At 38.0% G+C, this 13,932-nt stretch overlaps 1 protein-coding gene across 1 annotated transcript; it reads right to left on the reverse strand.

The window, feature by feature from the left end:
* Positions 1 to 1,604: 1,604 nt before the first annotated feature.
* On the reverse strand, positions 1,605 to 2,624 carry LOC101403112 (trace amine-associated receptor 1). Its single transcript, XM_004422329.3, has one exon. It carries the CDS (start codon positions 2,622 to 2,624, stop codon positions 1,605 to 1,607), a length of 1,020 nt encoding a protein of 339 aa, XP_004422386.1.
* Positions 2,625 to 13,932: the final 11,308 nt, after the last annotated feature.

A 13,932-nucleotide genomic window follows, 5' to 3' on the forward strand; every position in this document is an offset into this window, starting at 1 on the left:
TCTAGGAATCTTAAGAGAATGTGTAGGAGCAAATGAAGAACACCGAGAACCTTGCTGTAAGGTACTGAAAACTGTCTAAATGGTTTTGTTCCCTTTTTTAAATTTGTTGGAATGGTCTTCCAGGTGAAAAAAGTCAAGGTAGTTTTTGAAACTAGGAGTGATTAGAGGCAACCTGAATTCCTATATACTAAATGAAAAGGTAACTCATAATGTTTTAAAAATGTTCTAGAACAAAAATCTAGTTGGATCAATGAAACAAAATATCTAGTACTGAAACAGACTTTAATAGATGGAAGGATTTGACATATCCTCAGGAGATCATCAGGTCTGTGAACAGAAATTCATATCCAGGAGTGTGCCTTTTAGTTTCATTTAAAATTAGCTGCCTTACTCTAACTTACTCATGAGCATAAGTCATTATTGTTAAATAAATAAATCCAAGTCCGTGGTGCTACTTAACATGAAACAGACTATGTGAAGTCTGTATGAGAAATAGCTCAATTGTAAACTTATAAGTGCTTATAATTAAGGATGTTTGCCCACTTCCTATTGGGGGATCTTATTTGAAACCACCATTCCTCTTCTTTTTTGTATGTGCCATCTTAATAGGCACACCATGTCTATTCTGGTCATACCTCTTGTTGTCACTCATGCTTAGCTGCTTTGGATGACTGCTTCCCTTTCAGTGCAGACCAGAGCCCAAGTGAATTTGTTTCTTTTCATGTAGCTTATATTTTGGGTCCTACCATACCAAGCACAACCTTGAAACATGGTGAAATCCTTCCAGACACTTTCATGAGCTTCGGTAGCAGATAACAGGCAGAAACTTCAATTTCTATTATTTAAAAAAAATTAATTAAAACAACCTAAGTGGTCATCAATAGCGAAATGGTTAAAAAAAATCTTTGTGCATCCACAAATATAACATTATATAGTCACCAAAAAATAACACTTGTAGGAATTTTAAAAATTATAATTCTTTTAGGAAGTGAGCTATGAGTGATATTTTTATTTTCATTTTGTTTCTATATGATATTTCATTTTTTCCAAATTTCCTACAAGTATGAAAATCAGAAAAGCCTATTTCAAAAAGATAAAAATCAAGATATTTAAGAACTGAAATATGTGTTAATAAGGATTAGTGATAAATAGCAAATTATGTATAAACAACTATTTAGTTGTAACATTTAATGTGTACTTTTAGTTTGTTTTACAAAAAGATATATGTATCTAAGCAAACGAGTGACAAAGTCATTTTAATTTGCATCCCCGAATGCAAGCCTGTAGTTTCCACCACTGAACACCTGAGTAAGGTACCACTGTCAATTCATGGCAGTTCATGTAAGGGCAGGAAAAGTTCTTTAAAATGTAGGCCCTTAAACTCTGGACTTGTGAAGCTTCAATATGTGTAGTAAGAATGACAAAGAACCCATCTACTCCGTCTCAAATAGGAAGCAGGCTATAAGCATCATAATTGAACTCACCAGACATTCTTTGACTCAAAGAATTGATAAAAGATCCTGCCATTGGTGCGTGCGGCTGGTTATGTTGTGTTCATAAATATGATCACCAACTGTTGTGCAAAACAGTAGAGTATAATAATTCTATGGATTTGATTCTAAAAATAATTGACACCTAGATGAATCTTTTTGGAAAATTTTGCCAAATAGAATCATCTTCAGTGCTCTTCTGAACGAGGGATAGAAAAACGCGTAAATCATTGGATTAAAAGTAGAGTTCAAGTAGCCAAACCAAATCAATGCGTCATTCAGGGTGAGTGGGATAGCGTAGTCCAGGAAAGGATCCATGACCATGCAGACAAAGAAAGGACACCAGCATATTAGGAAAACTCCCATCACAATCCCTAAAGTCTTTGCCGCTTTGCCTTCTTTGGTTCGTGAAATTCCATTTTTCTCTTCCAATCCAATTTGAAGCTTCTGGCTTGCATCATTAATTGATCTTGCCTGCCCTTTAGCTATGAAATAGATTCTAAAATAGACACACAACATGATAGATCCAGGTATATAGAAAGAAGTCACAAAGGCGAGTACCCCAGATGTTTTGCTAAAGAAGACAGAGCAATACCCTATGCAGTGAGTACGTTTGTAATACATCTCTTCAGCTCCTTTGAAGTTTAGCTCCAGAAAGATCATTCCAAATGCAAAAAGAGCAGGGACGCTCCAACTGATGAAGATCATGACAAAAATAACCAAGACAGTTATCCTGGCTTTGTATCTCAGCGGGTCACACACAGCACAGTAGCGGTCGATGGCAATGAAGGACAAGTGGAAAATGGATGCTGAGCTCAGCATAATATCAGTGCTGGTGTGAATTTTACAGAAGACTTCTCCAAAATGCCAGCAGTGCTCAACAGACCTCACCATGCTATAAGGCATGACCAGGCCCCCCAGCAGAAAGTCCACAGTGGCCATGGAATGAATGAGCCAATTCGTTGGGGTATGAAGTTGCTTGAAGTGTGAAATGGAAATAATAACCATCAGATTGCCAAGCAGCGTGGTTAGAATTATGAGCACCATCAAACTGTAGAGGGAAGCACGGACGTCATTTGACCAGCTGCTATTCACGCAGGAAATATTAATTATGTTGTGGCAAAAGGACATCATTCCTGAGGGCTGTCCACCAGTTTATTTCTTCCTTTGTGTGTTGAGGGATCTTTCTCTGAAATCCATAATCAGGTTAGAGTTCCTTCTCCTTTTGTTTCCATATACCTGTCTCAGGAAAACAAAGAGTAAATCATCTGCAAATTGATTCCTCTCATTTCTAACACATTTACCTATTTCTTCTTGCTGAAAAATAATTACTTTGAAAAGAGCTTTTATTTCCAAGTTTAGTTCAGTAGTGCAGTTCAACAAATTTTTTTAACATCTACTTTGATGCCAGATACTGTGCTAGAAATGCAAAGCTGAATTATTAGTTTGAAATATATGAAACTATCACTTTTGTAGGTTAGAGAAGGTCACATGATGAATTTTTCATTCGCTTTAATCTATGGAAATAGTCTTTGCTCAAAGGAAAGTCTTGTGGGAGAGGCTTACATTCTAAAGGATAAATATAAATTGCCAAAAAGTTTAGAATTAAAATATCTTAGTGAAAAACGGTAAAATATTTTAAATGTGACTCTTGTACAGAACATCCACTACTGCCTGATTTTGCACTTAATTATATACCTTATTTCTTATTTTATAATTGATTGTGATGGGAAGAAGCTTACATATCTTTACTTTCAGTTTGCAAAGTGCTCATACATATATTCCATGCATTATTTCGTTTAACATTTTGACATTTATAATATCAACATTATTCCTTATGAAGGAGGACATGACTCTTTTTTTTTTTTTTTTTTTTGGCTGAGGAAGATTCACCCTGAGCTAACATCTGTTGCCAATCTTCCTCTTTTTTTGTGTGACGAAGACTAGCCCTGAGCTAACATCTGTGTCAGTCTTTCTCTATTTTGTATGTGGGATGCCGCCACAGCATGGCTGATGGGTGGTGTAGGTCCACACCTGAAATCTGAACCCACAAACCCGGGCAGCCAAAGTGGAGCCTGCCGAACTTAACCACTAAGCCACTGGGTTGGCCCCCGACGTGACATGTTTTATTAGCCTAATTTTATTGGCAAGAAATTGAGGCTTAGTTCCTAAAACCATCAAAGCTGGCATACGACCTGACATCTCAATTACTAGTACAGTTTCTTTTTTACTAATGCAGTTTTTCTTTCCACTGCAGAAGGATTGACTCAAGATAAATTATTTTCAAGCACATTAAGTTTTGAACTTTCATGTGAGAATGTATGATGTCTTAAATAATGGTACCTGTGAGTGAAGCGTGATATTGTGGTCAAAATTATAAAGATTTTAAATATACAGACTAAAGTGTATGGTAAGTAGTGATGTGCATAGAGAAAAAGAGCACTGAGACGAGAGCCCAGGACTTGAGCTTTGGTGTGGGCTGTGGACACGGCCCTGGGACTTTTTTCTTTTAAGCTCTGAAACCCAATAAAAAAAATTTTTTTCATGCAATCTCAACTTATAAAACAGATAAAAGTAAAATCTTCTTAAAACACAGATGGCACCTTCTATTAGACCTCTTCCTCACGCCTCATTGAGGAACCCCAAGGCTCCACAGGACCCAGTTTGAAAATCCCTTTTGTTTCTATATGATTCCGTAATTCTCAGCTAAATTCTAGAATTTGCAATATATGTAATTATATATATGAGGAGAGAGAGAATTTGGGGGAAGAATATAAATTTCTGGCCATCAATGAACAACTTGTCACTATGTTGTGAAAATGCTGTAAAATAACAAGTCTTAGAATTCCAAGAGTCTGCCTTCCTTTTCATCTCTTCCCATTCCCTCTGGACTGATGGGTTAGATCAAGACCACACAGAGATCTAAATTTATCCAAAACTAGAATTGGAGGAATAAAGTATTTAGGTACAAAAATGCATATTTTAATAAATTTGAAACACCTCCTCTCCCTCCATCCCATTCTGCCTTTTATTCCCAGGAGGAAACATATTCATTCCAAGTGAATCTGTAAAATTTATTTCAGTAGACACTCAGGCCCATTCCACGACAGAACAAATACTGGACTAAAACTATTCAGGTTATTTGAACTAAGCAATATTTGAATTATAATTAAAATTTCACTAAAAGAATGATGGATTTTTACTATGAAATTTAAGTGTGTATTTAACTAAATACAGTTAACTAAGTACAGTTGTTATAAATCTTCTACTTAGACTTTTTCTCTCACTACTTCCCCCTTTTCCTTCTTTCTTTTACCTATGCTGTTGATATATTAAAGGAACCAAGCAACGCACCTGCCATCACTGTTCAGACGTGTTTGCTAATTAATTGCTGACAGTCAAAAATGTTCCTACCTGATGTCGTACTGAGTAGGAATGCTCAGTGGGAACTAGTGTCAAAACAGAAGTAAGGGAAGGTGAGAAAAGAAGATGTGTTGCTTAATTTTAGAAGGCGAAAAAGACATCTGACAAGTTTGTATGCCTTGTTCTTTGTGCATCTAAAATGTTCGGTTCCCAGATAAAATCCAGATGGTTCAGAGACTTCCTCAGCCTCCTGTTTGCACGCCTGGTTTCAGAGAAATAGAGCCTTAAGCAGAGTATCCTGGAAATTGTTGATAATATTTATGCCACTTCAGTAGAATAAAATGTCTGCCCAACTTAAAAAATATTACACCTAATTTTTATGCCAGTATTTTAAAAACTTTTATAATTTGTTTTTAAATAGATTGTCTTGTTTAAATAAATGCCTTATGATGGTACTATGAGTTCACTGTTTATCTGAGAACATGACATAATAGTGTTTTTGTTGCTTTTCTTCCAGCTCTGAAAATTTAGCTAGCTAGAAGTGATCATTATCTGTATATACAAATTACCCAAGTTGAATATACAATAGTAATATGGAAAGTTAATGAATCTTTGATTGTCTAGCTAAGTAAACAGTTCTGTGCAAATGACATAATCACCTAATGTTTGAAGATGGCATATGAATTAAAAATATATTGTTACGAGTTACAGTTTAAAATAGATCTGCCTAGCAGGAGAGGAGCTCACTGGTAGAGCGCCCCCAACCTCCCAGTAAAAGGTCACCAGCACTAATCCTCCCGTCCCTTTGTTACTAGTCCCATCAAGCACCCATCTCTAATTGCCCAGTTTCTCATTCTCCTGCTGTTCTATACAACTTCTAATCTGAACCCATCTCCCAACCCACCGTTACTCACAAAACCCTTCCAAGTGTGCCCTCTGGAGCTCACGGTCATCACCAACTTCCTCAAACTCTTCCAAATGCTTCCTTCACTTAGTTTTAACTAAAGCTGCCTCTCCTCTGAGGATACCTCATCCCCTGCAGCCTTGCCAAGGTGGCTGTTTTCTCTCCTGCATCCCTAGTACCCCTTATACCATAGGAATGAAAGAAAAGTAAGTGTCCCCATGCACTCATTGCCATTGCAGACCATTGTCCCTCCTTCCTTCTAATCCTCCACCCCTTTGAAGCTCTGTGTTCAAACTATCTCTCCTCCTGATACAGACATGTATAGACCCCCAAGTCAGTTCTCTTTATTTCTTGAAGATGTTAGCTCCTGACCTGATGTCACTCTCTTCAAGGCAACTCCTGCCAAAATTCCTGGTAGTTCTATTGTCCACATAAATGATCCAACAATGGACTTTCAGCTCCTTAACCCTCTGTCTTCCAACCAGCATGTCCTCCACTCCACTTCCTCTCACACATCCATGGCCACGGAGTTCTTACAGACAAGGCAGCAAAGAGCTACACACCTGGAGTTCGGCGATTTGTGCAAGCCAAGTGGTTTTGTCCACCAATGTTCAGAGGAGAATTTGGTGAAATACTTTTGGATTTATAGGTGTAAAACAAAAAAGAAGTGACTGAGATATGCAGTTTTCATTGGTAAAAGTGTAAATAAGCCTTCTGAATTTCAGGTATAATTATCTGTTAGAGAAGACAATCTTGTTGGACTAGAGACATACAAGATAATAGAAAAGAACAGAAACATTCCTGGCTTCTCCAAAGCTGTAGATTTTACAAGCTGAACTTTATGTTTTTCCCTTTTCCTTGCTTTACTTTCAGGTTTTTGACTTGAGCACACTGCTTCTAAGCCAAGGAGTGAATTGGTTCCCACCCCACCTTCCTTTCACAAAAGGTAAAGAATGTGAACGAATTCTACGGAAAGTGTGGAAAGCATGTTCAACAGCAGATTTCAGCAGAGGAGAAATGTGTTCTTTTTGTGATTAGGTGTGAGATTTAGTTATGAAATAAAAGGAAAGGCAGCCCTCAGTGCCCCTTGAAAGAGGCAGTCGTGGAGTGGGGAGGGAAAAGTCACAGCCTTTTAGAAACCAAGCTGCTATCATAGGTGTCCAGGTGCACAGAGCCTGGGAGAGGCAGGAGTTACACAGGCTTAAGTGAGGAATTTCTCAGCGTGCCCAAACCCTCCCAGAGAAAATCACTTGAGCTCCAAAGCAGATTAGGGAGAGGTCAAGATTCCCTGCCCCTTATCCCAGGGAAACTGGCAGCCTTTGAAGGAAATGACAGTAGAATGCCCTGGAGTTGCAATAGAGCAGAACCTTCCGCCCGGTGTAGGTCCTGGTGTGTCCTTACCCAAATGCACAAGCCAGTAATAGACATGCAAAAGCAGTCCCTAAGCATAAGATGTGGAGCAGTTCAACTCCTGGGGAGTTCAAGGCAGGGGCCACATGACACCTTAAAGGAAACTAAGAGAAATCAACTGTCTTTGACCCAGTTGGAAGCCAGAATCTGAATGCCTGTTTGGCTTGCTTGGATTTTTTTTTTTTTTAATGGCTTTGCATTTCTTCTATGTGGTGATCTTGCAGTTACACTTAATGCAAAATTAGGGATAGCGACAGGGGACATTTTAATTCAGGATTTGATTTTTTGTTCTAGAATTTTCTATGGCTATTCTGTACTACTTTTATTTAAAAAAACTCTATATGATACCCTGATTGATTTGAAGGGGGAAATTTAAAAGTAATATAGACCTAAAATTGCAACTAAATTTTCTTTTAATCAACATATATTGTTTTATGATTTCTTATTGCATCTAGATAGCATTACAAAAATTATATGGTCCTATAGAAACGGCAGTACTTGAACTTTTGGTGAACATTTAAAGTTTCAGATGGTTCCTGACCAATCTGTGACCATTTGAGCACCAGAAAGAAAACATTTCCAAACAATGCAACCATTTGAGTTTATGAAAGGTCACAAGTCTATAATGCTCAAAGTAGATAAAGGATTTAAAGTATGCTGGAAAAAGTCCTACACAGTATGTGAATTCATTGACTAGTCCTCAAGTATAGAAAACATTTGTTCAGAGACCCTAACTGTCCTTTCCCTTAGATGGGACTGGGAACTTATTGACTCTGCATTTGGTTTCAGAACCAAGAAAGCCTGACGTGTTTAACCATACCCTAAAATGGAAAAATAATTGTTAGGTTAAGATCTTCTGAAAGGGTGTTTTAAGGCCCAATTTAAAGAGCAGTGAGCGTAGCAAGACTAAACTTTCCAATCTAGCAAGACTCTACCCTGCACGAGAGTACTACCAGCTCTCATACGTCCCCATCAGTGTTTCTGGGGAAATAGGTACTGCTGAGATTTGCTGAGTTTACCTGCTCTGCCTGGCTATCTCACTTTCTTATCTAATTAAAAATACTTGCTTATTACATTCACAGTTAATACAATACAGAACTTAATTTTATAGTAGATGTAATTTGGTCTCTTCCTACAAATCTAAAACCCCAAAATAATGTATCTTCATAGAAACAAAAATAAGGCTGACATCAAACTTTCAAGAATACTGAATCCCTTGTTTTAATGGAGCAGTATATACAGAGCTATGAGGACAAAAATTGGAAACCAGAGAGTTTTATATACAGGAAAGATGTATTTAAGTAACTGTAAAAGATAGTCTAAAATATTAAAGTGCTCATAAAATATACCACCCATATGTCTTTTTTGAAAAAGCAAATTACTTGCAGAGAAGCTTAGTTGCTTGTGAAAAGTAGGAGAATTAGGATTTTCAGAATTGGGAAGAGGTCATAGAAGGACTAATAATTAGCTTTATGCAAATCAAACATAGAGTTGAGTTTAAAATAATTCTGGCAAATTTTGTTTTAAAATTGAAATGCAGTTGATGAAGACAGACATTTTTTTAAAATCAAGCATGGGAACAGTCATACCACTTAAGGACTAGAAGCAAACACTGTAAACAGGCCTGCCGGTGAAAGGAAAGTTTCTGCCCAACAGACCTTGACAGACCCGTCTTCATGATGCCAAGAAATTCCATACCCCTGATGGGAATCATCAAAAAAACATTCGTAAGCCATTTAAGAAAATACAGGAGCAACACAGAGCAAGGCCAAGTCCATTAGAATAGGTGGCTACTCTAAAGGCAGAAAAATGAGAACTTTAAACAAAATTTATTAAAAACACCTGAGAAGATCAAATTAGAGCACAGAAAAAGGTTCTGGAACCAAAGGAAATGATATCAGACAGTTTAAAAATCCATAGAGGAATTACAAAAGAGAATAAACACAATTGAAAACTGAATCACTGACCCTGTGAATCAGATGGAGGAATATCACACAGCCTAAGCCAAAATACACAGAAATAGAAACTCACTCATTATTTTTCAATAACCATTGGTTGAACGCCTTCCCTCTGTCAGGCACTAGGTTCTGGGGAAAGAGTGATGAACAGACACAGCAAAACTTCCTGCCCTGGTGCAGCTTCCATTCCAGTGAGGAGGGCACAGACAACAGACATGATAAAGAAACAAAATGTTAGAGTGCAATGGTTACTAAGGAGAAAAAATAAAGCAGAGAAGAGAGATATGAAGTGTTCGGGGAGAGGATCGAAATTCAGAATAAAGTAGCCGCAGATGACTAAAATAAGAAGGTGACTTTGAATTAAATATCTGAAGGAAGTGAGTAACTAACCATGTGGATATGTGGGGGAAGAGCAATCCAGGTAGAGGGTACAGCAAGTGCAAAGGCCCTGAGGTGGGAGCATGCCTAGTGCGTTTGCAAAGTAGCACACATCAATGTGATTGGAGCAGAGCAAGCAAAGCAGAGAAAAATAGGTGGAGATGCCAGAGAAGCTGCACAAGACTACACTGAAAAGGGCCCTCCAGGTCTCAGTAAGAATCTTAGCTTTGCCTTTGAGTGAGAAAGGAAGACACTGGAGGGTTTTGAGCCCAGCAACATGACCTGACAGGTTCTAACGGGTTCACTCCGGCTGCACTGTTGAGAACAGAGGCAGAGGGCAAAGACAGAGTGAGGAGACGATTAGGAAGCAGCTGCAGCAACCTGGTGAGAGGAGACGGTGGTCTGGACCAAGGCCGTGGCCGTGAGCATGGAGAGCAGTGCTCAAGTCTGGATGTGTTCTGAAGATAGAGCAAGCCAGATCTGCAGATCCACTGAATGTGGGCTGCGAGAGAGTTATCAAGGGAAACAACAAGGCTTTTGGTTTGAGCAGCGTGCTGGGTGGAGGTCTCGCTTTACTGAGAAGAGGAAGACGGCAGTTGGAGAAGGGTGAGAAGCAGGAGGAAGTTGGGGGTTCAGTGCTGAACTTGTGAGGTTGGAGTTATGCGCTGTGAGTGTGGCCTTTAGTGCCCAGCTGCCCCGGCTCAAGTCCGAGTTTGGCCACTCCCTAGTTCTGTGGCGTTGGATGCACTACCCCATCTCTTGGGGCTTCAGTTTCCTTATGTGGAAAAAACATCTATTTCCTGGGCTTTTATGAGGCTGGAATGAGGTAATAATTGTAATGTCCTTACAATAGCATCTTGTGCACAGTGTTTATCAAACAGGTAAACATGCAAGGGGAAGGTTAAGGGCATGTTAAGGGAATGTATAAGAAGCATTGTGAAGTTTTTTCGAGAATGCACATGTATTTAAGTCAATATAAAAAGATGCTCCCTCGAGGGTCACTATAGGCAGAGGGAAAGGAGGTGGGAGGTGGATAAAAGGGGAAAACAATAAGATGAAATGAAACAGATCGAGGTCATGTGTCACAAGGGAATGGACTGTGTTTTATTCACTGCTATAGCCCCAGGGCCTGGGAAATGTCCAGAACATGCACCAAGCTCAAAAATGACCCAAAGATTGAATGAATGAACAAATGAACTGTGAGTTCATTAGCTCATTCCTGTGCTCCTTGGGACCAATAAAAATTTAGGCACATACACTTAGACTGGTTCTGAATGCCAGAGATAAAGGGGAAAATTTTGTAGGCATCCAGATGGAAATTCCTTGATTGTGGTGATGGTGTCATGGGTGTTTGCATGTGTCCAAACTCATCAAATGGTACCCATTATATATGTGCAGTTCTTTGCATATCAATTATACCTCAATAAAGCTGTTTAAAAAAATAAAAGAGTGGGGCCGGACCCATGGCCACGTGGTTAAAGTTCAGCGTGCTCCGCTTAGTGGCCCAGGTTTGCGGGTTCGGATCCTGGGCACAGACATACGTCACTCACCAGCCATGCTGTGGCGGCATCCCACATACAAAGTAGAGGAAGATTGGCACAGATGTTAGCTCAGGGCCAACCTCCCTCAAGCAAAGGAAAAAAAGAGGAAGGTTGGCAACGGATGTTAGGGCAGGGCAAATCTTCCTCAGAAAAAATAAAAATAAAAAATAAGATAAATAAATAAATAAAAGAGGGGGGCCAGCACGGTGGCACAGTGGTTAAGTTCTGCGTGCTCCGCTTCGGCAGCCCAGGGTCGCAGGTTCTGATCCCGAGCACAGACTTACACCACTCATCAAGCCATGCTGTGGCAGCATCCCACATACAAAATAGAGGAAGATGGCACAGATGTTAGCTCAGGGCTAATCTTCCTCAAGCAAAAAGAGGAAGCTTGGCAACAGGTGTTAGCTCAGGGCCAATCTTCCTCACCAAAAAATAAATAAACAAATAAGAGAGGAGAGAGTATCAGGCTAGCGTAGGGCTTCTCATCTATCATTTTGAAAGTCAAAAGGCAGTGGAAGGAGCTTAGAATCTATTAGTGAAATCCGACGGCGATTCAACGACACTAAACTCAGCAGAAACAGTAATCATCCAAAGGCAACAGAAAGATAGCAAATATACATTTATGACCACCCTCTGAGAAACTCTAGGAAATACTCTATACAATATAAAAATTAAATCAAAATGAAAATTTTTAAATAGCAAGAGATGAAGAATAAAAGCGACAATCGTGAGTAACATAAGATTTAGTTTAAACCAAAGAGGATTATGATATGACACAATGCAATGCTTGTTAAATAAGGATTTTTGAAATGAAAAAAATAAATTTCAAGAAAACACTTAATATTAACCCGGAATTTAAATTCTCAACCATCTCAGTAACCTCCAGCTGTTACCAGGGTTGGTGAGAGGCTGGCAAAGTAAACTTCTTGACTGGATCTCAAGACGCATAGCTAATAATTTAATTTTGGAAAGTTTCTCTAGCAGCATTTTTTAAAAGTTAAAATGCTCATATTGTCTGACCCAGCAAATGTTCAATGCAGTAGTTTTTGTAACAGCAGCAAAGTAAAAAGTAAAATAGTCTGAACTTATATCAGACATATATACATCAGTAGATATATATATTCAATAAGATGTTCAATTGGATGAGGTGGTGCTTTTTATATAGAGACATAGAAAGAAGTCAATGATATCTTGTCAAGTAATGGAAAAAACATTTAGAGAGTATTTTAAAAGACCATATGTAGGGACATACACACACATATATATGTTTGTATAAGCATGGAAAATAGGTACGGAATGGTATACTCCAAATTTTCAATATTTTTTACTCAGAGATGGTGAGATTAAAACTAAAAAAAAAAAAATTAGACAACAATACAAAAGGGAAATAATACCAGATTTTAGGAATAATTTTTCCTGGGTGGTGAAATAATGGGGTTAAGTTTTACTTTCTTGTCTATAATTTCTACATATTTCAAATTTTATGCTATGAGAATGTCTCACTTTCATAACCAGGAAAAATGAATTTAATAAAATTAAACATATTGTCTATGAATTAAGTTTAAAATGAAACTTAAAAAACTATTGGTGAATAATTATTAATAAATTTATATTATTTGTGCTTCTTTTGCTTATACAATCCTTTACATGAGTTATTTATCCATTTTACCTTCACATTAAAATCACACATTGCTGAAGTTCTGAACTGAACCCATATCCTCTTTTTGTTCTACTGTACAAATTTGGAAACAAAATTAATTGTTAATAATTGATAAATAATTTTATTCCAAAATATGTTTGCAGCTAAGTAATTTATCCAGTATTATTTATTCAAATACTAAAAGTATTTTGGAAAAGCATTTATTTTAGAAGAGGGAAAGAGACAAGGGGCAGGGGAAACAGGATTTCCATATGTTTAAGTCATGATTCTTGGAGTGGCACTTCACCAGAAGCAAGCTGTTTCCATCTTAAAGAAACAGGAAATGTGGCAAAATCCATGTGTTTGCTTCTACATCAACACAGACCGATAGATAAGAGAGGAAAACAACCTCCAGTGGTATTATGGTCAATAGACCATACCTGAAAGTGTTTCTGCTATGTAGATATGCGTAAGACAATACGTACCAGATTTAAATAATCATAACTAAAAGATTCTTATACTAATTGATCTAGTATATGGCACGTATACACACACATACACTAAAGTGTGAAGTCATTTGGAAATGTGTCAGGATTTTTCCCACCAAATAATATTTGTGCATATAAGATTTTAGTTCTGTAGTTTAGTATATAGTAACATAAGATACATTTTCATTTCAAAACCTGTAAAAATCTCTATGAAGACTTTTTTTTTTATCATGTTAAAACTAGCCACCGTACATAGCATGGAATTTCCTTCTTCATTTGCAAGAAAATGAGATAAAAAAACATCATGTTTCAACTTTTCAAATTTCCTGGCTTTCCATAGGTGAATTTTTAATAAAAGCAGAACATTTTAAAAAACGCATGTAAAGCAAGGTATTTAAAAATGTGTAGCTATTTTTTTAGCTTCTTTTACTAAATAAAGCAGGTATTAAGTAACTAAACTACAGAAACTGTGCTAATCTTCCCGTTAATTAATCCTAAATTTTAATGTATGAGTAAGGACCAAAACACTGATAAGTCTTACTCTCTTCAGCATTCTCCCTGTAAAAATGGCTTAGACCTCCGGGCTGGTCTCTACAATTTGGTGTGGCTGCTCTGGGTGCTCAGACCTACCTTGTCAGGGAAGAGGGAGCAGAGCCAGGGGACGAGGGGACAGAGAAACACTGCCTTTGGGGAGGCTGAGTGGATCCACTGCTGCACAGCTGCCTGCTGGCTAGCACCACTGCTGCTCTGCGACAGGCCAC

The sequence above is a fragment of the Ceratotherium simum genome, chromosome 19 (assembly GCF_057802395.1).
Source record: "Ceratotherium simum simum isolate JZ-2026a chromosome 19, ASM5780239v1, whole genome shotgun sequence".
Classification (NCBI taxonomy): domain Eukaryota; kingdom Metazoa; phylum Chordata; class Mammalia; order Perissodactyla; family Rhinocerotidae; genus Ceratotherium; species Ceratotherium simum.